The 23,164-nt window shown below is 42.9% G+C and overlaps 1 protein-coding gene and 1 pseudogene across 1 annotated transcript; one reads left to right on the top strand and one right to left on the bottom strand.

Annotated features, from left to right (window-relative positions):
- Window positions 1-2,422, bottom strand: part of LOC118587966 — a 6,340-nt pseudogene extending 3,918 nt beyond the window's left edge.
- Window positions 2,423-2,574: 152 nt separating this feature from the next.
- Window positions 2,575-22,356, top strand: Birc2 (baculoviral IAP repeat containing 2). The gene is made up of 9 exons (XM_036192818.1): window positions 2,575-2,668; window positions 4,284-6,126; window positions 6,211-6,310; window positions 11,740-11,818; window positions 12,989-13,034; window positions 18,052-18,291; window positions 20,894-21,148; window positions 21,590-21,631; window positions 21,714-22,356. The coding sequence occupies exons 2-9, from the start codon at window positions 5,247-5,249 to the stop codon at window positions 21,905-21,907; spliced, it is 1,836 nt and encodes a 611-aa protein (XP_036048711.1). The 5' UTR covers window positions 2,575-2,668; window positions 4,284-5,246; the 3' UTR covers window positions 21,908-22,356.
- Window positions 22,357-23,164: the final 808 nt, after the last annotated feature.

Genomic DNA, 23,164 nt, shown 5'->3' with positions numbered 1-23,164 from the left:
CCTGGCTGCGTCCTTTCATCTCCTCTTCAGTAACAGGCCTGTCTTGCCTGGATGGCTCTGATATCTGCAGTTTCCATGGTTATCTGATGGTGGGAATGAAGGTTGGCAGCTGGCTGTGTCTTCCCTAGACCATCACTGTAACACCATTGTGGCCCACTGGCTGGGATGCTCTTTTGTGGTTCATGGACCTACTATTCCTCTGGATCTTGCACACACGCCCCCTGGCGGTACCTAATCTTACTACAGTAGCTGCAGAGAAATGGAACTAAGCTAGTTTGGAACTCACTGTGTAGTCCAGGCTGGCTTTAATCTCAAAGCAATCCTGGCCTGAACCACTATTCCTGGCTCTTAATTGCTTTAGAATCAAATCGTTAAAGTTGAATCTATTATGGTGTACTTACGCTGTGTATCACCAGCACCTGGAACGTTCGTCACTATGTGCTAATACTGAGTGGTCTGGAATTTAGTAAGTGGAGAAAGGCATGCTACTAAGAACTTGAAATGTTATTTTTTCTTCTCTCTCTCTCTCTCTGTCTCTTTCTCTCTCTCTCTCTCTCTCTCTCTCTCTCTCTCTCTCTCTCTTTTGGTTTTTCGAGACAGGGTTTCTCTGTGTAGCTTTTGGGCTTTTCCTGGATCTCACTCTGTAGACCTGGCTGGCCTTGAACTCACGAAGATCCGCCTGGCTCTGCCTCCCTAGTGCTGGGATTAAAGGCGTGCACCACCACCGCCCACTTTTTTCTTTATATGTTTTATTTTATGTGTAATCTGCCTGTATGTTTGGGCATTGCATCACTTGTATGCAATGCCCACAGAGGCCAGAAGAGGGCGTCGAATTCTTTGGAACTCCACGACGTGGATTTTAGGAAACGAACCAGGGTCCTCCACAGCAGCAGTCAGTGTTCTTAACTACTATCTCTCCAGCCCCTGGTTTTATTATACAACTTATGTTGCAGAAATCTTTTCAATTTTATTTTTTCTTCAAAAATATCTTGAATCATATATTTTTTGTATATAAAGATGAAATGTCATAACTACCTCAACAGAGAAAGTTTTAGTTTTCTAAATGGTCAACAAAATAAATGATTGGGCTCCAAGATTATTCAATATTTAAAAAAGTAGTAAGTTCTGAAGCTTCTGAATTGCCTATATACTGAAGTGACTCACTATCTCACGTTTTGGTCAGGACAAGAACTGAAAAATAGACATTCTTAAATTCAATGTGAACAATTCTTGCTAGAGTTCCACAAATATTAGGAATGTTTTTTGTAACTTTCCGAGAAGTAGTGACCGGCATCCGTGTGTACTTTTGGAAGTTAGTCATTGGGAACCACGACAAGTCTTTTCTCTGTATCACAAACTGTGACAAATACTTTCTTTTTACTATCAGCATTGGGACAGAAGACTGCCTTGTTCTGTGACTGATTGACTGGCAGGCAGAAATGATGGGGAAAGGAAATGGGAAATGGTTCAGGGTCCCGGAATTCCCCTGGCTGCCTAAACTAGTGGCCTGTTATTTCTAAATTTTTGAAATGTTTGCCCCCTGGAGTTCCCCGAAGAGATTTGATTTCATTGGTTAAGACCGTCTAGCCCAACGTAAACTAAACCCTAGAAACCCCCTCTTAGTGGCGTGCCCTTCTAATCCCAGCATGCAGGAGGCTGAAGTAGATCCTAGGCCAGCCTGAGCCGTACAGTAAAATCTTTTCTCAAACACACACACACACACACACACACACACCCGCAAAAGTAGACCCCAAACAACCAAATAACAAAAACAAAACATCCAAACAGAGGAGGGCAGAGAAAAACATTGGAAAGTCCTTCCCAGTGCTAGTGCTTTGTGTGGGAGGGGCAGCGGAGGGTGGGGGTGGGGAGACAGAAATGCCCGTGAGCAATGAATCCAGGTTTTAATTTCCCATTTTTAAATTTATTCTTCAACAATTTCATCACCGATACATAATGCACTTTGACCATACGCTCCCTATTATACCATTAACCCTCCGACTATGCTGCTGTGTACACACACACACACACACAAACTGCCTCCCCGCTCAGAGTCTCAGGTGGTATGTATGTTAGCCACGGCTGGATTTGAACTCCACAGTGCGGGCCTGCCAGAAGCCCACTGATCAGCGAAAAAGCCTATTTTACGAAAAAACCCGTTATATTTAAGTTCACGCACACGAGTGTAGTCTGCTTTACTCGGGCGTTCCGAGGCCAGCTCATTTGTCTGTCAGCCGCCTTCGCTAAGAAGTCACGTTCGCCTTAGCGCCTGTCTCTAGGACCCTGGCGGGGTGAGACGGGAAAGCGCCTTCCCCGGCTTTCCCACAGGGTTTCCCGAGCCACGAGCCGCGGATCATGGTTGCCACCCTCACAGGTGCCACCGCAAGGTAAACCACATGAAAGCACAGCCCGAAGGACCCAGCGAGGCCCAGCCTTGTTTCAGTCCCGGGCAGCGAGGCCCGGATGTTCGGCTTCCAAAACCCGAACACGCAGGCGCAGTCGCGCGCTAATTTAGCTCCTCCTGCCATGTGGTGGAGGCGCGCCGTGATGACGTCACCACGCGTCCTCAACGTCCAGCTGGCCCCGGGGGCTTTCGGGAAGGCTGCGGCTGAACAGTCCCGTGCTGCCGCTTCCCGTGCGAGGGAGGCCCGAGTCCTCCGGCTCCGCGGTGAGTGCGGCTCCCTCCGGCTTGGCGGGGCGAGTGGGCCGCCTTCGGCTCCCAGAAGCCAGTTCAGCCGGTGTTGTAAGAATCCCTCTGTTCTCAAGGCCGCCCGACCACCGTTCGCTCCCCCAGTCCTTGGGGTTGCTTTCCAGTTTTGCTTTCTTTTCCCTTCGGTTTATTTATTTTTTGAGCCAGTCCAGGCTGGCCTTCAACTTGCGGCATCCTCCTGCCTCAGTCTCCCAGGTGCTAGGATTACTAGCATGCACCACCACGCCCATCTCGCAGGGTTTTAAGCTTATCGAGGCATTCCTTTACTGCCTTTAAACCGAGACAGTTGTGCGACCGGGAGATCTCGGTTCTCATGTAGTTTACTAATTGTGCTCTGTGGTTTAAGGGGGTAACATGTATTTTGCCTTTCTGATCTAGGTGTGTCATAGAGAGCACAGTCGGGTGCTTGTTGGAGATTTAACATCTGGTGTGGTTAAACCACGCGTGCAGTGCTTTACAAGCAATTGTACCTTTTGCTTTGGAGATGCTTTTCTGCGGTGGTTGCTTTGGAATTGTTAGGGAATGGTTGCCCTTAACGGAATACGTTGATGACAACCTAGATACCTTCATCTAGGCCAACTCAGCCTTGACTAGATAAGTGCTCTGACTGGTGGAACATTTCAGTCTGCTTTTTCTTCCAAGTGTTGAGATTGAGATTGCAAGCAGGCCCTGGGAATCTTCTGTTCAGCTGCTTTGTTCCTCCTCCTCTTTTTTTCCTTTCTTTTCTTTTCTTTTTCTTTCTTTCTTTTTTTTTTTTTTTAGTAATTGCTGATGATTAGACCCAGGTCCTTTACCTGCAAGGCAAAAGCTGTAGCACGGAGCTACACCAGCAGCCCTGCAGACTGTCTTTCCACTACCCACAGGTGCCTTTTGTCTCCAGCGAAGTGCGGTATCAAAATATCTAAATCAGGAAATGAAAGGAGCCTGATAGTAGTGTGGTCCTAGCACTTGGGGTGTTAAGACAGGAGATTCCAACAAGGTTTAAAACTAGCTTGTTTTACATTGACTTCCTAGCCAGCCTAGACTACAGAATGAGACTATGCCCCTGCAAAAAATAAAAAAGATGCCCACAAAGTATGGTACATTTTGTCTAACAGTAAATAAATAAAATCAACAACTGTGAAATCGGGGACCATTTTTCCTTCCTGGGTGGGAATGTCCATCTGTCTTCAAAGTTTTACTTTATAAAATGTATAAAGCTGTGCATTTTAAAGACAAGCATAGGGGCTGGAGAGATGGCTCAGAGACTGCTCTTCCAGAGGTCCTGAGTTCAATTCCCTGCAACCACACGGTGGCTCACAACCATCTGTAATGAGATCTGGCGCCCTCTTCTGTATACATAATAAATAAATTAAAAAAAAAAAAAAGACAAGCATAGTTAGTGCTCTAGGAAGTCTTTTGCAAGCATGTCTTTTGATTTCAGCCTTTTCTAAGTAGACTGGTTGGGTGAGAAACTGCTGTAGTTAGGATGCGTTATTTGGAATGAGACATTTTTAGATACTGCTGAATAAATTGAAGAGGTTATAATTGCTATGCAATTAGTTTTCTAAAATATCTTTTTTTTCTCTTTCAGACTTAGATCACTGAGAGTCTTCATTTTCTCCCATGTTTTCCTAGAAATAAATCCAGTCATAGAAATCTGAAAACTTTTATAAAAAATCCAGTTTGAATTCTGTAAAGTGTACTTTTGTGTATGAATAGTTAGTTCTCAAGAAGAAGGCTAGTAAGTATGGTACATTCTGCAACAGGAGTGTTGTGGTAAAACAGGGTTATTAGATACTGTGATAACAGAAGAAGGCTATGTCTTGATAAATTGTTTCATCCCTAATTCTAGCATACTTAAAGAAGCACAGGTGGACTTTTTAAAATGCAGTCTAGTTAAGTTTGCTGTCTGTTGATCAGATGTCTTAAAATGATAGACACAGGAAGGCCTCAGGTAGTGACATAAAAGATTTAACAGGTAAGAAGAATAACAGTCTAAGTTTTAAGCAAAGGTCATTCACCACACATACAGTATATAGTCTTAGTAGGTCTGTGTGTTAACTTCCTCAGAAGGTAACTGAGATCAGTATAACCCACTTTAGAAAATACTGTGATGATGAGCTGTATGAAATTAGCTTTTTGGAAATGTGGCCATGTGGAGAGTTTAGTTTTTGTATTTGGTAGATGAATAGAGTAGTTTGGATGTTGTATTAAAGTCCTTATAAGGGAAAAAAGCCTGCATATAATTTTTCCAATATAGTCAGCAATTGACTTAGTATCTAGACTTAATAACTTTTCATGAAAGTAAGTTATGGGTAAATAGCTCTTGGGTTACCCAAAAGAGTTAATACTGTCCCAGAGTCCTGAGTAGTGTAGTATCTTGGAAAAGGAGACAGATTTGTCCTATGTGACAGTGAACTTATATAAATCCAGTCAGAGTGAATTCTACCCAGTTAGCCTGCTATTCCATCTCTGTCTGTGGTAGAGATCTCAGGGTGAAGTGGTGAGACACTTCACAGGGCTGTTTAAGCTGTCAGAAATACCGTCACTACTCATGTACAAAACTGTCTCCCAGAGAGTTGTCCAAGGTACCTTACACCAAAAAAACCCCAAAAGTATAATGGAAAATAGCACAACCTTGCCGAATTGGACAAGAGAGAGCAAAGAAAAAATGAAGTACGACTTTTCATGTGAGCTGTACAGAATGTCTACGTACTCAGCTTTCCCCGCTGGAGTTCCTGTCTCGGAACGCAGTCTGGCTCGTGCTGGCTTTTACTACACGGGCGTCAACGACAAGGTCAAGTGCTTCTGCTGCGGCCTGATGCTGGACAACTGGAAACAAGGGGACAGTCCTGTTGAAAAGCACAGGCAGCTGTACCCCAGCTGCAGCTTTGTCCACACTCTGCTTTCAGCTAGTCTGCCGTCCCCGACTAAGACCACAGCTCCTGTGAGGAGTGGGTTTGCACAGTCGTTACCTCCTCCGGAACGTGGTAGTACTTACTCCAGCTTGTCCCCAAACCCTCTCCGTTCTACAGCAGTGGAAGACTCCCCATCGAGGATGAGTCTCTGCAGCTATGCCATGACTACTGAAGAGGCTAGACTTCTTACTTACAGTACGTGGCCATTGTCCTTTCTGTCACCGGCTGACCTGGCCAGAGCTGGCTTCTATTACATAGGTCCTGGAGACAGGGTGGCCTGCTTTGCCTGTGGTGGGAAACTGAGCAACTGGGAACCGAAGGATGACGCTATGTCAGAGCACCGGAGACATTTCCCCAACTGTCCATTTCTGGGAAATTCTTCAGAAACACAGAGGTTTAGTATATCAAACCTGAGTATGCAGACACACTCTGCTCGAATGAGGACGTTTTTGTACTGGCCGTCTAGTGTTCCTGTTCAGCCTGAGCAGCTTGCAAGTGCTGGGTTTTACTACATGGGTAAGATGCAGCAGAACTAGAGTTTGACAAGTTTGCTTATGGGAATATGCATGAGTCAGTTTCTAGTCTCTTTCTCTTGTTAAGATCGCAATGACGACGTCAAGTGCTTCTGCTGTGATGGTGGGCTGAGGTGTTGGGAGTCTGGAGACGACCCCTGGGTGGAGCACGCCAAATGGTTTCCAAGGTAACTGCTTTGTTTACTTGTTTGTTTTTGTTTCTCTGTGTAGCCCTGGCTGTCCTGAAACTAGCTCTGTATACCAGACTAGCCTTGAACTGAACAGCAGTCTGCCTGCCTCTGCTCAGTGCTGGGATTAAAGGCATGTGCTACCACCACCCGGCTTGGTAATTGGTTCTTTGTTTGTTTGTTTTGTTTTGTTTTGTTTTTTCAAGACAGGGTTTCTCTGTGTTGCTTTGTGCCTTTCCTGGAACTCACTTGGTAGCCCAGGCTGGCCTCGAACTCTCAGAGATCTGCCTGGCTCTGCCCCCCTAGTGCGGGGATTAAAGGTGTGCACCACCACCGCTGGCGGTAATTGGTTCTTAAAAACTGATAATTTATTGTGGTGTGGAGGATTGAACCCAGGGCCTCACATCTAGTAGGTAAGTACTATACCCCTGAGGTATATCCTTAACTTTTTAATTTTTATTATTGCCTAAAATAATTTAGGGGCCAGGTGGCAGTGGTTCATGCCTTTAATCCCAGCACTCGGGAGGCAGAGCCAGGTGGATCTCTGTGAGTTGGAGGCCAGCCTGGTCTACAGATTGAGATCCAGGACAGACACTAAAACTACACAGAGAAAAACTTGTCTCAAAAAGCAAACAGAACAAGGGGGTTGGAGAGATGGCTTAGAGGTTAAGAGCACTGACTGTTCTCCCAGAGGTTCTGAGTTCAATTCCCAGCAACCACATGCTGGCTCACAACCATCTGTAATGACATCTGGCACCCTCTTATGTATACATAATAAATAAATAAATCTAAAACAAAACAAAACAAAATTTTAGGGGCACAGTTGTTAGTGAAATAGAAATGGAAATTGTGTATTTGTAACCAATTAGCTCTGTGAACTTGGACCTCATTTCTAAAATGAATGGGTTATGTTAGGTGTTTTTAATTATTATGATAAAATACACATAAAATATACCAATTTAGCTGTGTAAAATGTATTCTTGTGTAGCATAAGTACATGTGTACTGTTTTATAGTTATATCCAGAGCCTTTTCATCCTCTCAAACTGAAACTCTGTATCCCACACACTTGTGAGCATACCCCCGGCAACCACCCTTCTACTTGCTATATCTGAGTTTTTTACTCTAGGTACCACATACAAGTGAAATCATACAGTAAAGGAAGTTTGGACCTGTGTATGCCTTCCATAGTAATGAGGAATCTATTGGACTTCCTTCAGGGGATTACAAGGACCTTTGGTCATTTTTGTATGATATATGATGAACAGGAATTTTGAAGTAGCAATATTTATAGTGGATCAATATATTGTTAAAAATTGTTAGCAGTTTAAAAGTATATGATAGGGTGATTTTGTATTTGTCTTCACCTGTAAATTTTGTGCTTTGCTCTGCTCTGGAGAATTGCTCATTGTGTTCTTTCATTTTAGTTTGCGTTATCTGTCTTGTTCTCTTGAGATTCACCAAGCTCCCTGGAGATGAATATTAATTGCTTATCTGGCAGTATGTAAGCGCCTTTCTCTTCCTTTTTTTGAATTGGTTCTTGGAAAATTATTTATTCCTTTGTTGTTATGGGTGTGTGTGTGTGTGTGTGTGTGTGTGTGTGTGTTTTAAGTTTCTTGCAGCTTAGATTTTGTGACTATGTTGAGCAAAGACCTTTAACTGTAGGTGGGTGAGGGCTTGGGCTTGTTAGGGGTATGGTATGCTCTGACTCCTTGGGAAGTCCAGTGTCATAATCTCCATTCAGCTCTGTTAGCTGAAGTCTTTGTCAGTAAAGGTTTTAGAGATTCTCAGTGTCCAGGCCAGCATCAAAGGTTTTGGTGGGAAGGCTGAAGACTTGATCTCTTTTGTCATGAGAAACATACTGACCAATGGGACCCCTGTTGATACCTGTTGTGGCTTGTGAGTGCTCTGTCAATGGTGGGGTCAGTAGCACTGGTGTCTGTCTTGATGTTAGAGAGCCTGAAGAGCAGCCATAGAGCGATCTCTGAGTGTGTGGAGAGAGCACTGACTGCTGTGCTGGCTGATGTCTGAGATGAGGACACACAGTTGGAGCAGCTGGAGTAGATGTGGATCACAGGCGTGTACAGAACAACTGCAGAGCACAAGAACAGAGTGGATATAGAATGGGCTCTGACATGCAGGCTTTTCTGAAGCATGGATGCAGCGCATGGGCTAGGGAGGAAGGTGGTTCCTTGTGGAGTGTTGCAGCAACTGCTTCTTTTGCCTGCAGGGTTCCTCAGCTGTAGTGGTGTGAACTGGCTGCTCCTTGGCAGAGGAGGTTCTGAATTTAGTGCCAGTACACACTAGAGAGTCTTTTGCTGTGATACCTCAGGAGGTCGGGGATTATCTCAAGGTTGTTGATGACTTCATTGGCAAAGGTTCTGGGTTTCTCCCCAAAGTAAGCCCCTAGGAACCATGGTGGTGTCTGCCTGCCATGGTGGTGTCTGCCTGATACAGAGACTCCTGTGCTCTCTGAGCCCACCTGTTTTCAGATGTTTCTGCTAAGCCTGTCCTTCCCAGTGGGGCTTCTGTCCCTCCTTCACCCGCCCACCCCCACCCGCTCCTTTTTTTTTCTCTTTTTCTCTTTTCTGTTGTGATCCTGATGATTGACCCCTGCCTGGAGCATGGTATTCAAACACCCTACCACAACCACAGCCTCCACCCACATATCTGTCTTCATTTTATGTTAATTGGGTTATTGAGCTCTTTCTAGGCTGTGTATTCCACGGACAGATGTCTTTTAGTTTGGGTTTGTTATAGAAGTAAGCAAACTTTACTTTGCCATCTTTCTGATAACATTTTTGCAAACTCTCTTTTAATCTGTAGTTTATGTTTGTTAATCCCACTGAACGAGAGTAAAAACCATTACCCAGATTATCTGGTTAAATTAAGGAAGCTTTGTTTTCTGTCATTCAGGCTATCTCCCTAAAGTAGGATTTGAAAAAATAGCATTGGGCACAGGAGAGAGTAGGGTTTGTATAGTCCAAAACTGTAAGACTAGGGGGTTTTCAAGGGTTGGAGGATTTCCAGAGGAATTTTGGTTACATAGGAACTTGGCTAAACATTTCAAAATTATTTGGCAGAACATCTTATCAGGGTATATTCAGTATGTGAGTCAACTCCATAGGGTGGGGAGCACGTTACATTTCAGAAACAGGTTAAAGCATGTTCAACTTGAATTTTTTGGCAAACAGATGAACTTGTTCTGACCTTATAACAAAATGGCCTCCATCCTTAAGATGGAGTCATTCTGGTCCATTAATATTTTCACTTGTGGTTTTTAATTTTTATTTATGTGTATGTGTATGGGTTGTCTGAGTGTATACCATGTGAATACAGGTACCTGTGGAAACCAGAGGAGGGCATAAAAATTCCTAGAGCTGGGGTTACAGGCAGTTGAGAGCCCCTTTACATAGGTGCTGGGTACCCTGGGAGAGCAGCTCTTAACCACTGATCCATTTCTCTAGCCCTCCCCTCTCTTTTTTCCTCATTTCTTTAACAGAGAGTCTTTTGAAGAGCAGATGTCTTTCATTTTATCTTTTATGAATTGTTTTTGGTCTTTACCTAAAAGTTCTGTTTTTGGATATTGAATCCTGTGGGCTCAGCATGCTAAGCAGAGGCTTTGTATCTGATGTAGCTATACTACCAGGCTTCTTTACTTTGTTTTAGATTGATTTTTACCATGTTTAATTATGTGTGTATTAAGTAGGGTTCCTATTGCTGTGATGAAACACCATGACCAAAGCAACTTAGGGAGGAAAAGGTTTATTTGGCTTATGCTGCCACATCACAGTTCATCATCAAAAGAAGTCAGGACAGGAACTCGAACAGGACAGGAACCTGGAGGCAGGAGCTGATGTGGGCCACAGAGGGTGCTGTTTATTGGCTTGCTCCCCATGGCTTGCTCTGCATGTTTGCTTTCTCTCTCTCTCTCTCTCTCTCTCCCTCTCTCTCTCCCTCTCTCTCCCTCTCCCTCTCTCTCCCTCTCCCTCTCTCTCCCTCCCCCTCTCTCCCCCTCTCTCCCTTCCTTCCTTCCTTCCTTCCTTCCTTCCTTCCTTTTTTCTTTAATTTTTTTTTTCCATTTTACATACCAACCACAGTTTCCCCTTCCTCCCCTCCTCCCATTCCCTCCTCACCTTTCCCCTACCCCACTTCCCTATTTACTACTCAGAGAGTTAAGGCCTCCCATGGGGAGTCAACAAAGCCTGGCATATCAGGTTGAGGCAGGAACAAGCCCCTCCCCCTGCATCAAGTCAGCCTGCTTTCTTATAGAACCCAGGACCACCAACCCCAGTGGTGGCCCCACCCACAATGGACTGGGCCCTCCACTTTCAGTCACTTTTTATGAAAATGCCTTACAGCTCGAGCTTATGGACATAAAAATATCTAGCACAGTGTGTGACTACATGTGGATATGTGCTCATGAATGTAGATGCCCAAGAATGCCAGAGCATTGGATCACCTGGAGCTAGAGTTATAGAAGACTGTGAGCTTCCTGACATGGGTGCTGGGAACTGAACTCTGGTTCTTTGTAAGAGCATCAAGTGCTCTTGAGCACTGAGCTGTCTCCAGCCTTCCTCTGACGTAAGGAAGGACAAAAGGACTTTTCTTACAGTTAAGGATGTCTTTCATATTTAGTTTATTTTTGCACATAATATGTGTAGATCAAGATTGTTTTGTTTTTGTGCTTTTAAAAGAAAATTTGAATATGGCAATGGATGTTATGTGAACTTCCTTTGAGAAGTTATAGTAGTTTAAATACTTGAGAAACTGCTACAAAATGTGGAGATAAAGTACTTGATCATGTATTTCCTGGAGGGAGTGTGGTGGGTTGTATTTCAAGATAGGAGCATGAACTCTGGAGCAGGATTGGCCATTACTACGTTGTGAGTAATAAACTTTTTTTTTTCCCCCGAGACAGGGTTTCTCTGTAGCTTTGGAGCCTGTCCTGGAACTTGCTTTGTAGACCAGGCTGTCCTCAAACTCACAGAGATCCACCTGCCTCTGCCACCCAAGTGCTGGGATTACAGGCATGCACCACTACCACCTGGCACAATAAACTTTTAATAATAGATAATGAGCAATAGTTTTTGAAATAGTGTTAAGCACAAAAAGACAATGTCTGTAGCATTGGTTTTTACATGCCAACTTTTGCCCTTTCTGAGTCCAGAATTTTCTCTTTGTTGTGTGTAAGTGAAAGGAGACAGAAAAATAATGGAATGCACTAACACAGTAAGAATGTGTCCTGGTGCATGATAGTTTGGGTTCTCTTAGGCAGCAATGTCTACTGGGTTGTGATGTAAAATTTTTGCTGTGGGGTATAATCAAGAAGATTTGAAAGTCACTCTTCTAGAATAATTTTATTTTTGATATGAAATATCAAAATGTTTGATATGAAATAATTTAGAATCATTTTTATTTCACATATAGGTGTGAGTTCTTGATACGGATGAAGGGGCAGGAGTTTGTTGATGAGATTCAAGCTAGATATCCTCATCTTCTTGAACAGGTAAACTGATTCTTCAAATTAACATGAGTGCAGGGGAGATGACTCATTTGGTAAAGTGCCTACTAGGCACTCTGAGCCCCTGAGTCAGATCCCAGCACTGTAAGCTGGGTGTGGCAGCATGCACTGGTAACTAGGGTGTTAGCGACCAATGAATCTCTGGAGCTCTCTGGTCAGAAAATCTAACCATTCAGGGAGTTCCAGGTTGAATGAGACAGAGACCCTATTTATATCTGTTTTATTAGTTCTATGTACAAAATTTTTGAGGCAAAATTGGAGTTGATCAAGAAGTTCTTATAGAGATTTTAAGCACCATAGTTAAGAAAAGGGAATGTTCTTAGGAAGAAAGACATACTGAGGTTGTGGGCGTGTGCTAGGAGAGCTGTGGAGCTCATGTTGCATGTCTTACAGCCATCGTAATGGCGTCCTTGGTAGTTTTGTCGCTCGTTTGCTCTTCAGGCTTCTTTATAAATACTGATATTTACTTTTACTTAAAAAAAAATACTACATTCTGCCATATACAGAGTTTTTTTTTTTTTTTTAAATGGGGTTGAAGAGGTATCTTCAATGTTTCTCCTCTTTTCCAGAAAACAAACAAAAAAGCCTTTTTAGCAGTTAAACCTTTTAAAAGTTACCCAAATGAAATAGCGCTTTCCAGTTGGAGTGAGGGAGGAGCCACTGTTGCCTCTTCCTGTTCTCTGAAATGGAGGAGACACGTGAGTCCTGACTTGGATGTAGATCAAGTGTAGCATAGTTGTACGATAATTCTGGTGAAAGAAAACCAAGTACGGGGTACACGCAATTATTTGTCTTAGAGGTTTGAGACATGGGGCTGAGGATGCCTTGAACTCCTAGTGCTTCCTTCCTCAACCTCCTAAGTGCTGAACTTACAGGAATGTGCTAGCATACCCAGCTTAAAATGAATATCTGAACCACCCAGTTTCCAAAAGGGTGTGCATTTACTTAAAGTAAATGTTGTTGTTTGCTTGGATGTGGTGGCTCACCCCTGTCACCCGAGTACTTGGAAAGCTGAGGCAGGAAGATTGCCATGAATTCTAGACCGCCTCGGCAACAGAGTGAGACCCTATCTTACAGCAAGGCAAGTCCCCAACTGTGCTGTTTAGACTGTTTGAGATTTCTGATTTACCTGTCAAGTGTTCTCTTATTTCATAGCTGTTGTCCACTTCAGACACCCCAGAAGAAAATTCTGAGCCTCCAAGTAAGTAGGAAAACATTTCAAATTACAGCGGAGTTTTTGTAAGAATGTTAGGAATGAAAGTATATTAGCGGAAGTCATATGGGGAACTGCAGGATGTTAACTAGAAAATTTAGGTGTCTACTAAGATTCGTGCCCCTTTTTTTGGTTTTTTGAGACAGGGTTTCTCTGTGTAGCTTTGCGCCTTTCCTGGAACCCACTTGGTAATCCAGGCTGGCCTCGAACTCACAGAGATCCGCCTGGCTCTGCCTCCCGAGTGCTGGGGTTAAAGGCGTGCGCCACCAGTGGCAGATTCGTGCCATTTTAAAAGATTCCAGGACATTTATTGGTTTTCACAGTGCTGACATCTCATGTGAGACAACTGGACAGAAAACAAATAGCCTGAAGCAGTGCCAATGAAAGGTGTGGTGGACATGCTCTACCTTCAGAGAGGACGAGGCTGCTATGCTTGAGTGTGTTAGAAAAGGCCCAGTGTGCAGTTGATCTGTGATGGGGCTGGAAGTCAGGTGTCAAGGAGGCACATAGAATTCAGTGCAGGGTCTCTGGATTAAGCTGAACCTTTTTTTTTACCCCCGAGACAGGGTTTCTCTGTGTAGTTTTGGTGCCTGTCCTGGATCTCGCTCTGTAGACCAGGCTGGCCTCAAACTCACAGAGATCTGCCAGTCTCTGCCTCCCGAGTGCTGGGATTAAAGGCATGCACCACCACTGCCTGGCTAGAGCTGAATCTTAACCATACTCAGTAGTTGATGTATGTGATCTCCATGTGTCATGGTCCCCAAGGTGGTTGAATAACTATCACTTTATGTGCTAATCACATCAGAAGGGGAGTTTTGGCTCACCATTTTAAGAGAGGCATTGGCAGCTTTTTAGCTGGAACAGAGAAAGAGGATCAAGATATAGAGTAGTCATGGAAACTGTGACTCTGCAGTGGGTAAGGCCCTTGGTCATGGGATATGACTCTGCAGTGGGTAAGGCCCTTGGTCATGGAAACTGTGACACTGCAGTGGGTAAGGCCCTTGGTCATGAAGGGAAGGAGTACCTAAGTGTGTGTGTGGTCCTGCCCCTGTGTAGAAGAACGGGGGAGGTGAAGTAGTGGGTACCTGTTCTTATTTAGTGTTCATTTAGGCTTGTGCTAAGGCTAGAATCCGGGGCCTTGTGTATGCCAGGCACTTGCTATGCCATGCTACACCACACCCCACTATGGTATACCATGCTGCACACCACACTGCCATGCTACACCAACCGTGCTGTATTTCCAGCCTCTTAAAACTTACTTTTATTAAAACTTACATCTTACTTTTGTTTATAAAGTCACTTTGTCAGTCTTCAGAATGACTGTTGGACATTTTCTTTTTTCACAGATTTCTGTTTTTAATTTACAAAATTCTTTTTAAAAGAATGTGTAAGAGATTGTGTACATGTGTGTGATACATGTTTGGACATGCATGTGTGACAGTGCACATGCACAGATCAGAAGACAGTTCTCAGGACTCTGGGAGTCCTCCTGGCTTGCCTGGCTCTCCCTGGGCGGCTTCTCAGTAGCACCCCAGCTCTTCCCACAGTTTTCCTAGGTCATGGACGTCACTGAGAAAACAGAAGAACGAGAAGAGAACTCCCATCTTCGTATCAGAACCACTGGTCTCTATGAACTCTTCGTTCTTTCTTTATTTCCCCTTTATTCGTTCATTTCTGAGATGGTTTCATAATGTGGCCCAAGCTGGCTTTGAACTTTGAATCCTCTGGCCTCCACCTCTGCGTGCTCTATTATAGGTATATGCCTTCATACCTGGCTTCATCCTCTGGATTATGCCCCCGACTGCCAGTTTGTAAATGTAGCTTTGGTAATGACAGGAGGCAAGGGTCTCCTCATGTTGTGGTCTCCAGAAACCTCTGTATTAGCAGACCTCTTACTTAGTACCAGCATTTGATTCAGTGGAGTGCTGCTTTTGGAAGTGTGTTGTGCTTTATTCTTGGCTGCCCTAAACTTGGGATCCTACAGCTTTTGCCTCTCCAGTGCTGGGTGACAAGCATACTCCAGCACATGGGCTTTTGTCCTCAGCACACCCCTTTGGTTGGCTTCCCTGCATTCTTTTGGGTTTTTCCTGTGTCTTGTGTTGTTTCTGAGCAGTCTTCTTTGCTAGCTTCTTTTTCATATTTCTAAGTGATAGGCTACCATATGAAGTGTTAGTCAGATGGGTGCCAGGTGGCAATGTCCAGTTACCTGCTTAAATTTAAAGTGCCTCCATTTCTGGCTGAAGAGCCGTTTCAGTAAATATGCCAAAGCACAGGGTTCCTTGGTTTTGTTCCTCAGAGCTTCTGCTCTCACTGTCCTCACCTCAGTTCGTAACACCAGCTACAGAACCAGCTGGGCCTTCACAAGATGTCCAGGTACTCACCATCTACCCACTGCCAGCCTCATCTGTCCTACCTGATCTGTCTGCACAGTTCTCCCTCGTCCTAGGTTGCTCCAAGTCCATCTGCAGCATTTCTAGTCACCTTTGGAATAGCCCTCTGCCCGAGACCCTCCTAGAGTATTCTGGGAAACTTGGGGTGATGGAGACACTTCATTTGTTGGCTGCTGTCCTCACTGTCTACTACTGTATTTCTTGACCATGCCAAGCTTTGTCCTGTTTAAGACTGTTAACGCTTGCTGGTCTCTTTCAGACATTCCATCGCTTACTTTATCACTTCAGTTTCAGGATTTTATTTATTTTTCAGTGTTATTTTCTGTAGGATGTGTCAGGGATCAAGGCTGTTTTGGTCTCTTCAGACATACTTTTGAGGAGGGTTGCTCTCCACACTTTTGGCATTGGACATTTGTGTGTTTATTGCATCAGTTTCCAGCAGGTGGCAGTACAGTGTCTTGGAAAAATGTCTGTAACAGTGCAGCACAGGATGAGCTCACACTGACTGTTAGCAGAAAACGCTTCCCCAACCCTTCCTCAGAAAATGGCTTCCCAGTTCCTACTTTCATCACCTTATATTTTCATCTTTGTTTTCCTTTGGTTTTTTGAGACAGGGTTTCTCTGTGTAGCGTTGTGTCTTTCCTGGAACTCGCTTTGGAGACCAGGCTGGCCTCGAACTCACAGAGGTCCACCTGCCTCTGCCTCCCAAGTGCTGGGATTACAGGCGTGCGCCACCACTGCCCGGCTGTATTTTCATCTTGATAACCTCTCTATTCAGAATATCATTACTTTTGCTTATTAACTATGTGTTTTCTTTATATCTGTATGCTTCCCATCTTTGTTGTTTTTTTGTCTCATTTATATACCTGTTTAGACATTATTCATCATTCAAGTCTGATACATCTCTGTTGGTGGAGTGAATCCAGCCCAAGTGCTCATGTGTACTTGGCAAGAACACACCACATTGTGCAAAGCCCCAGCCCCACACTTAATCCCTTTACAGGGAGAAGGGAGTAGATGTATGTATGATTGCTAGAAATGGAATTTTCTAGCATGCCAGACAAGGCCTCTACCTAGGCTACACCTCCATTTCTTAATTAAATTTTTTTTAATGTGCTATCAACCAAATGCTAGATAAGCATTCTACCAAGGAGCTGTACCTCCATGTTAACCCTGTTTCCTACTGTATGTATGTATGTATTTATTTATTGTGGGTGTAGCTTGTTAAATCTTGTTTTTGAGTGTCAGAAAAGGACCCAAGGCTTTGTCTGTGCTGTCACATGTTCAGTTTCCCCAATTTTCCTGCTTGGAGGTGATTTCTCACTTCTTTATTTTTGTAGCACATTAGTTTTTAAAAAAGAATTTATATTAGAATCATTTAGGAAGATCTTCTATTTCATTTAATTGGGTGTGTGAGAAAGACACAGACAGAGAGGGTTAATTATTTTAGGAGTCAGTCCTCTCATGTGAGTTTCAGGAATTGAATTTGGGTAGGATTGTGCAGAAAACATTTTTACCATGACCCATCTTGCCTGCTTGATTTTGAAAAATTAAAACAAACGTATTTATTTATTTACTTATTTATTGTGTATGTGTGTGTAGTCAGACGTTTCTCTCCAATCGGCCAGTTCCCAAATAACCACTCAGTGGCTTAATATTACCTATAAATGCTTGACCAATAGCTCAGGCTTGTTATTAGCTAACTCTTACACTTAAACTAACCCATAATTCTTATCTGTTTAGCCACGTGGCTTGGTACCTTTTCTCAGTATGACGTTCTCATCTTGCTTCTCTGCATTTTGCTGGCGACTCCTGACTCTGCCCTTCCTCATCCCATTGTTCTCAGTTTGGCTTTCCCACCAACTGTATCCTGTTGAGCTATTGGCCAGTCAGCTTGTTCATTAAATCAGTCACAGCAACATATATTCACACAGTGTAAAGGAATATTCCACAGCATGTGTGGGTGCCCATGCCACAGCATGGGTATGGAGGTTAAGAGGACAATTTTAGAGGCTGGAGAGATGGCTCAGCAGTTAAGAGCACTGGCTGCTCTTCCAGAGGACCCAGGTTCGATTCCCAGCACTTATATGGCAGATCACAACTGTCTGTGGCTCTAGTTCCCGGGGATCCAACACCTTTATATAGATACACATGCAGGCAAAACACTAGTCCACATAAAATAAATAAATCATTAAAAAAAAAAAAAAAGAAGACGACGACTTTGGAGAGTTGGTTCTTTTCTCCTACTTAGGGGTCCTATGAATTGAACTTAAGGCTGTCAGGTTGGCAGCAAGTACCTTTACCACCGAGCCATCTCATCAACACTGGTGAAATGTTTAACAGTGCAGATGCCTAAGCCTGTTGCCAAGAGAGTCTTTTTATTAAGTGTGTCTAGGATGTATGAACTATAGGAAGTAATTTGTTAAATGCATAGTGCATTAACTGTACTCTCATATACCCATTATCAAGTTTAAATTTTATTGAAGTTAATTTAATTTAATTGATACATATGAAGTATCTCCCTTATTAGGATATGAGAATAAAGGTGCTACATCATTATTTTCCATAGTCTTAAATATGTGGAGTTTAACATTAGCAAATTTGTTTATGAACAGTTGTGCATTTCGGACCTGGTGAAAGTTCAGAAGATGCGGTCATGATGAGCACACCTGTGGTTAAAGCGGCTTTGGAAATGGGCTTCAGTAGGAGCTTGGTGAGACAGACCGTTCAGCGTCAAATCCTGGCCACTGGGGACAATTACAGGACTGTCAGTGACATTGTCTCCGCACTTCTTAATGCTGAGGATGAAAGAAGAGAGGAGGAGAGGGCCAGACAGACTGAAGAAGTGGCATCAGGTATTGCAGCGTTGATGACAACAGTTTCTCAGTCACATGTTACATGGCAGCATCCTCAGCTTGCACCCATGCATTGCTGGTGACACCTCCCCCCATCCCCCAGTATTTCTAAACTGTCTGTTTACCAAGCTCAGGCTGGCTTTAAATTTGATCTGTAGCTAGTACTATTCAATTCCCTAACCCCACCACCAAAGTTCTGGGATTACATATATATGCTACCATACCCAGATTTACAATAAACTTCTTGAGCTGTATTACAGTTTTTCTTTTTACATAGCTAAATTAAAAGCATGATTTCAAGGGTTGGAGAGATGGCTCAGTGACTAAGAGCTTTTGCTGTTCTTGGAAAGGGCCTGAGTTGGTTCCCATCACCCCTGTGGAGTCCTGTGTCTGAAACTCCAGTTCCAAGGTATCTGATACCCTCTTGTGACCTTTGCATGCACCTGGTACACATACATACACTCAGGCCCATACACATACATAAAAATGAAGACTTTTTTTTTTTTAAAGCAGTATTTAAAAACTGATTCAGGCCGAGCGGTGGTGGCACACGCCTGTAATCCCAGCACTCAGGAGGCAGAGGCAGATGGATCTCTGTGAGTTCGAGGCCAGCCTGGTCTACAAAGCGAGTTCCAGGACAGGCTCTAAAGCTACAGAGAAACCCTGTCTCGAAAAACCAAAAACAAAAACAACTGATTCAGAGCTGGTTGTAGTGGAGCATGCCTAGTTCCCACACTCCCAGAATTCAGGAGAGAGAGGCAGGAGTATGCCCAGTTCACGGTCTGCCTGGGCTATATATATAGCAAGAATCTCTTTTTAAAAGATTTCGATTTTTCTACTTTTTAAATAAAGTTCCTTCAAATCTATATGGTATTTTACTAGTAATCCTTGGTAGGTGATTCTTACACCAAAAAGCCAACTTAAGATGACATTCTGGCCTGTGGCCCTTTGCCCAACTCAAGGACAATATATAAATGATTTTGATATTTCTGTAGTTTTTTTTCATATCTTAACCTCCCAGAGCAAGTCTGAGTAATTATATCTAACAAATATTTTCATATGTTTAAGTATGTGAGCAGCAGAGGTAAGTAATGTGAAAGTTCTGATTGTTCTCAAGCATGTAGACCAGCTGGGAAAACTCAGTTACAAAAGACAGAGTCTGAGAGCTAGCAGAGGGCCTGCAAGATGGCTCAGTGGAAAAGGGTGCTTGCTGTCCACCCTGACAACCTAGCTCAGTATCTGTGACTCACATGGTCAGAGGAGAGAACCAGCTCCTACAGACTGTCCTCTGACTGCTATATGCATGCCATGGCACTTGTACACACACACACACACACACACACACACACACACACACACACAGAGTGTACAAAAACCCTAAAAGAGCTATCAGAGAAGTGACAGTTGTATGTGTAGTGTAAATTGGGGTATTAGGTTGGAAAACAGTAGTTTTGTCCTTAAGTAAAGGTAGACGTAGTTTAGGCCAGTGGGGCACTTGCTGCCAAGCCAGATGGCTGAGTTTGCTTCCTCTAACCAACGTGGTGGAAGGTGAGAACTGATCCCTGCAAGTTGCATGATGTGGTACCCCTCCCTCTCAAGGAAGAAAATGTTTTTTTAAAAAAAGACAAGACAGCCTTGTTGTATGTCCATATAGCAAAGTGTTTAAAATTCTAACTTCCAGACTGAGACAGATTTGTGTTTGAATTCTGGCCTTTTTGGTTAATAGGTAGACAGCTCATTCAACTAAACTTGGGAGTTTCTTACCTCCAAAGTAATGTCTTCTCTTATGAACAAGCTGGATTCAGTTTCTAAAGCTGCACTATAAATTTAGATTTATAAAATGTGCCGGGTAGTGTGCTAAATGGTTTATGTGTATTTTATTGAACTCTTTAAGGAAGGTGCTATTATTCATATTTCAGATTGGGAGCTGAGATGTATAGCAGGGGACATGGCTAAAGTGGCTAGACTTACCTGTGAGCCCGTGAAGTCCGTCTTGACTTGTAGCTTAAGCTTTTGAGTGCTATAGTTCATAGATGGTGTGGGGTCTCAGAAAGGACGTCAGCATGATGTAAACCAGGATTAGTGGTTCAGCACTTGGAAGGGAAGAAGAGTTACAAGGATCAAGGCCATACTTGGCTACATATGGAGCCTGAATACGTAAGGTCCTGTCTTAGTAAATAACAAACCAAAAAATTCAGCTAGTTTAGGACTGGTTTGACAACTCATTTTGCGACCTTTGACAAGCCACCCATGCTATTCTCAGGCTCCCTATCTGGACGATAGTTGACATTTTGAATATGACAATGTGTGTGCCTGTACTTGTAAAGTGATATAATATAGATAAAAATAAATTACTTTTGAATTCCATGGTGGAGAAAGAGAAAGAGGCACATGCTTCAGCATTTAGACTTGAAAGTGTGTGTATGTGCTGTGTGGGCCATCTGAGTTTAATCTGGAAGTTTGAGATGGCAGCAGCGAGGTGCACACAAGTCAGTTTCCTTCAAGCTCAGCTTAGTGCCTAATTTGTGCATAGGGTTGATTGGGTATAGTTGGGGGCGATTGAAATGTAATGAACTTTTTTCTTGCTTGTTTTGAACTGAAGGTGACTTGTCATTAATTCGGAAGAATAGGATGGCCCTCTTTCAGCAGTTGACATGTGTCCTTCCGATCCTGGATCATCTTCTTGAGTCCAGTGTAATTACTAAACAGGAACATGATATCATCAAACAGAAAACACAGGTACCCTTACAAGCAAGAGAGCTGATTGACACTGTTTTAGTCAAAGGAAATGCTGCAGCCAATATCTTCAAAAACTGTCTGAAGGAAATTGACTCCACCTTATATGAAAACTTATTTGGTGAGTTTTTTTTGAAAATTATTTAGATAGCTGTGTAGGGTTTTGTTCATCTCTTTGTTGAGTAAGCAGAATAAACCCAGTTAAACTGTAATCTTTACATTTTACCTATTCCAAAAAACAAAAACAACAACAACAACAACCAAAAAAAAAAAAAAAAAACCTGGTGTATTTTGCTGTTTAGGTAGCATTCTTTGTAATATATAGCAAAAATCCACATAAAAATAGTAGATTAAAAGTGTTTGTATTGATAAAGATTTTTTTAAAGATCTTTATTGACAGATAATTCACATAGTATACAATTTTCCTATTTGCACAATTTGATAGACTTTAGTCCAGCATCCTCATAGGACCATGACACCATCACCACTTCCTGTTTTAGAACATCGCTGTCTTCAATTTCGTTCTTTCTTAGAGATAGTTTTTTATGCTTCCTTTTTTCAGTGGAAAAGAACATGAAGTATATTCCAACAGAAGATGTTTCAGGTAAAGCACAGTTAATACTTGACATTATTTCTGTCACTGAGGGGAAGCCACATTTTACCAACGCTCTTTTTCTCTAACTTAGGCTTGTCCTTGGAAGACCAGTTGCGGAGATTGCAAGAAGAACGAACTTGCAAAGTGTGTATGGACAGAGAGGTTTCTATTGTGTTCATTCCTTGTGGTCATCTGGTAGTCTGCCAGGAATGTGCCCCTTCCCTGAGAAAATGCCCCATCTGTAGGGGCACGATCAAGGGGACTGTGCGTACATTTCTCTCATAAATGAAGTTTTAAAGTATCATTGGACACTAGAAGCCGTCTGAACAAAGAATGAATTACTGATTCAACGAGTACATTCATGTTTGCTCTTCTCCAGAGTTAATAATCCTGCTTCATGAAAGGTAGTGTTGTATATTTAATTTGTTGAGTTGCAAGGGAAGGTCCATGCTGGTCAGCTAAGGAACATGGATGTATAAGAACAGGAGTGGTGGTGTTTGCTGTGTGTTGTTCAGGAGCTAGTGGGTTGGAGTTTGTGAAAGCTTTAGATTCGGGTGACGTGGAGCTCAGAAATCCTGGAAACCAGTGTCCCTGGCACTCAGCAGTTACAGTGCCTCATGCTTTATGGTGCTTTTCCTTCCTGGAGAATAAGGATTTTCCTGTTATTTGGTAAATAAGATTCTCCTAATTGTGAGAAACGTACTAATAAAGTGTTTTTGAAGTGCTTTGCATCATCACAGTGTGTTTTCTACCCTGACTTAAAGAAGTAATTTTCTTAAGACTTCATTGTACTCATTTGCCCTTAGGTTAAAAAAAATGAATTCATAAAACAAATTATTAAAGTATTTCTAATGATGCAAGTCACAAGAATTCCTTTAGCTAACAAACTGTGTATGCTTTGCAAATAAAGCATTGGGTGAAGACTTCACTATCAAAACACTCAGATAAATCTACCCAAGAATTTACAAGGAATAGTATACTTGTCTGGTATGTAGGTGTTGATAGGCTTGGGAATAGGACACAGTCAATGATAAGTGGTACCCTCTTTGTGGACCAAATCATATATGACCAGTCCCAGATGTAGGTTTGGTAGACTTGTGAAAACTGAAGTATATTTAAAAAAAAACAAGCTGGACATGGTGGTGCATGCTTTTAATCCCAGCACTCGGGAGGCAGAGGCAGGAGGATCTCTGTTAGTTCAAGGCCAGCCTGGGCTACAGAGCGAGATCCAGGAAAGGCACAAAGCTACACAGGGAAACCCTGTCTCGAAAAACAAAAACAAACAAACAAAAAACCAGAAAGAAAACAAAATGGCATGGTGGTACATACCGTCAGTCTCAGCAGAGGCAAGTGGATCTCTCTGCTGGTTGGTTTTTCACAACTTAACAAATTTAGATGTACCTGGGAAGAGGAAATCTTAACTGAGAACATACATAAGATTGGCTTGTAGGCATGTCTGCAGGGCATTTTCTTGATTAAAAATTGATGTGGGAGGGCCCAGCCCATTTTAGATGGTGCCATTCCTAGGCAGATGGTCCTGGA

The sequence above is a fragment of the Onychomys torridus genome, chromosome 7 (assembly GCF_903995425.1).
Source record: "Onychomys torridus chromosome 7, mOncTor1.1, whole genome shotgun sequence".
NCBI lineage: Eukaryota > Metazoa > Chordata > Mammalia > Rodentia > Cricetidae > Onychomys > Onychomys torridus.
The sequence above is the reverse complement of the archived record's forward strand: the minus strand, read 5'-3'. Positions and strand labels throughout refer to the sequence as shown.